Genomic DNA, 407 nt, shown 5'->3' on the forward strand with positions numbered 1-407 from the left:
TGGCGCGGATGAGCTTGAGCTTGCTGAGCAGCAAATGCATGCGGCGGAAAAGTGTCTCCTCTTTCTTAAAAGGCTGCTGCCGCGAAAGGGACTGCAGCAGGGCCCCACAGGCAGGTGCAGCAGCAGCAAGTTGCTGCTGCGCATGCAGCAGCAACTGCGGCCCCAAGCTGTCCAGACACCCCAAGTAAGACACAAGGCCCGGCCCCACACTTGCTAGCTGCTGTCTGTACACCCCAAGAGCTGTCTCCGGGGGCCGCAGCTGCAGCTGCAGGTCTCTGAAGAAGCTGCTGCTGCGGACTCGCTGCACTGCAGCAGCAGCAGCAGCAGCAACGGCGTTCGACGCAGAAGCAGCAACTGCCGACAGCAGCCCGCCGCCGCCGCCGCTGCTGCTGCTGCTGCGGCTCCGC

General features: G+C 64.1%; 1 protein-coding gene across 1 annotated transcript in view; it reads right to left on the minus strand.

The window, feature by feature from the left end:
* ETH_00036325 (uncharacterized protein) overlaps positions 1–407 on the minus strand; it is a gene marked incomplete at both ends in the record, with an annotated part of 1,686 nt that overhangs the window by 1,139 nt on the left and 140 nt on the right. Inside the window, one exon of the mRNA XM_013375155.1 lies at positions 1–301. Within this exon, the coding sequence (XP_013230609.1) occupies positions 1–301 (301 nt within the window). The remainder of the gene's footprint in view (positions 302–407) is intronic.

Source organism: Eimeria tenella, genomic scaffold, assembly GCF_000499545.2.
Source record: "Eimeria tenella Houghton genomic scaffold, Eth_scaff2571, whole genome shotgun sequence".
NCBI lineage: Eukaryota > Apicomplexa > Conoidasida > Eucoccidiorida > Eimeriidae > Eimeria > Eimeria tenella.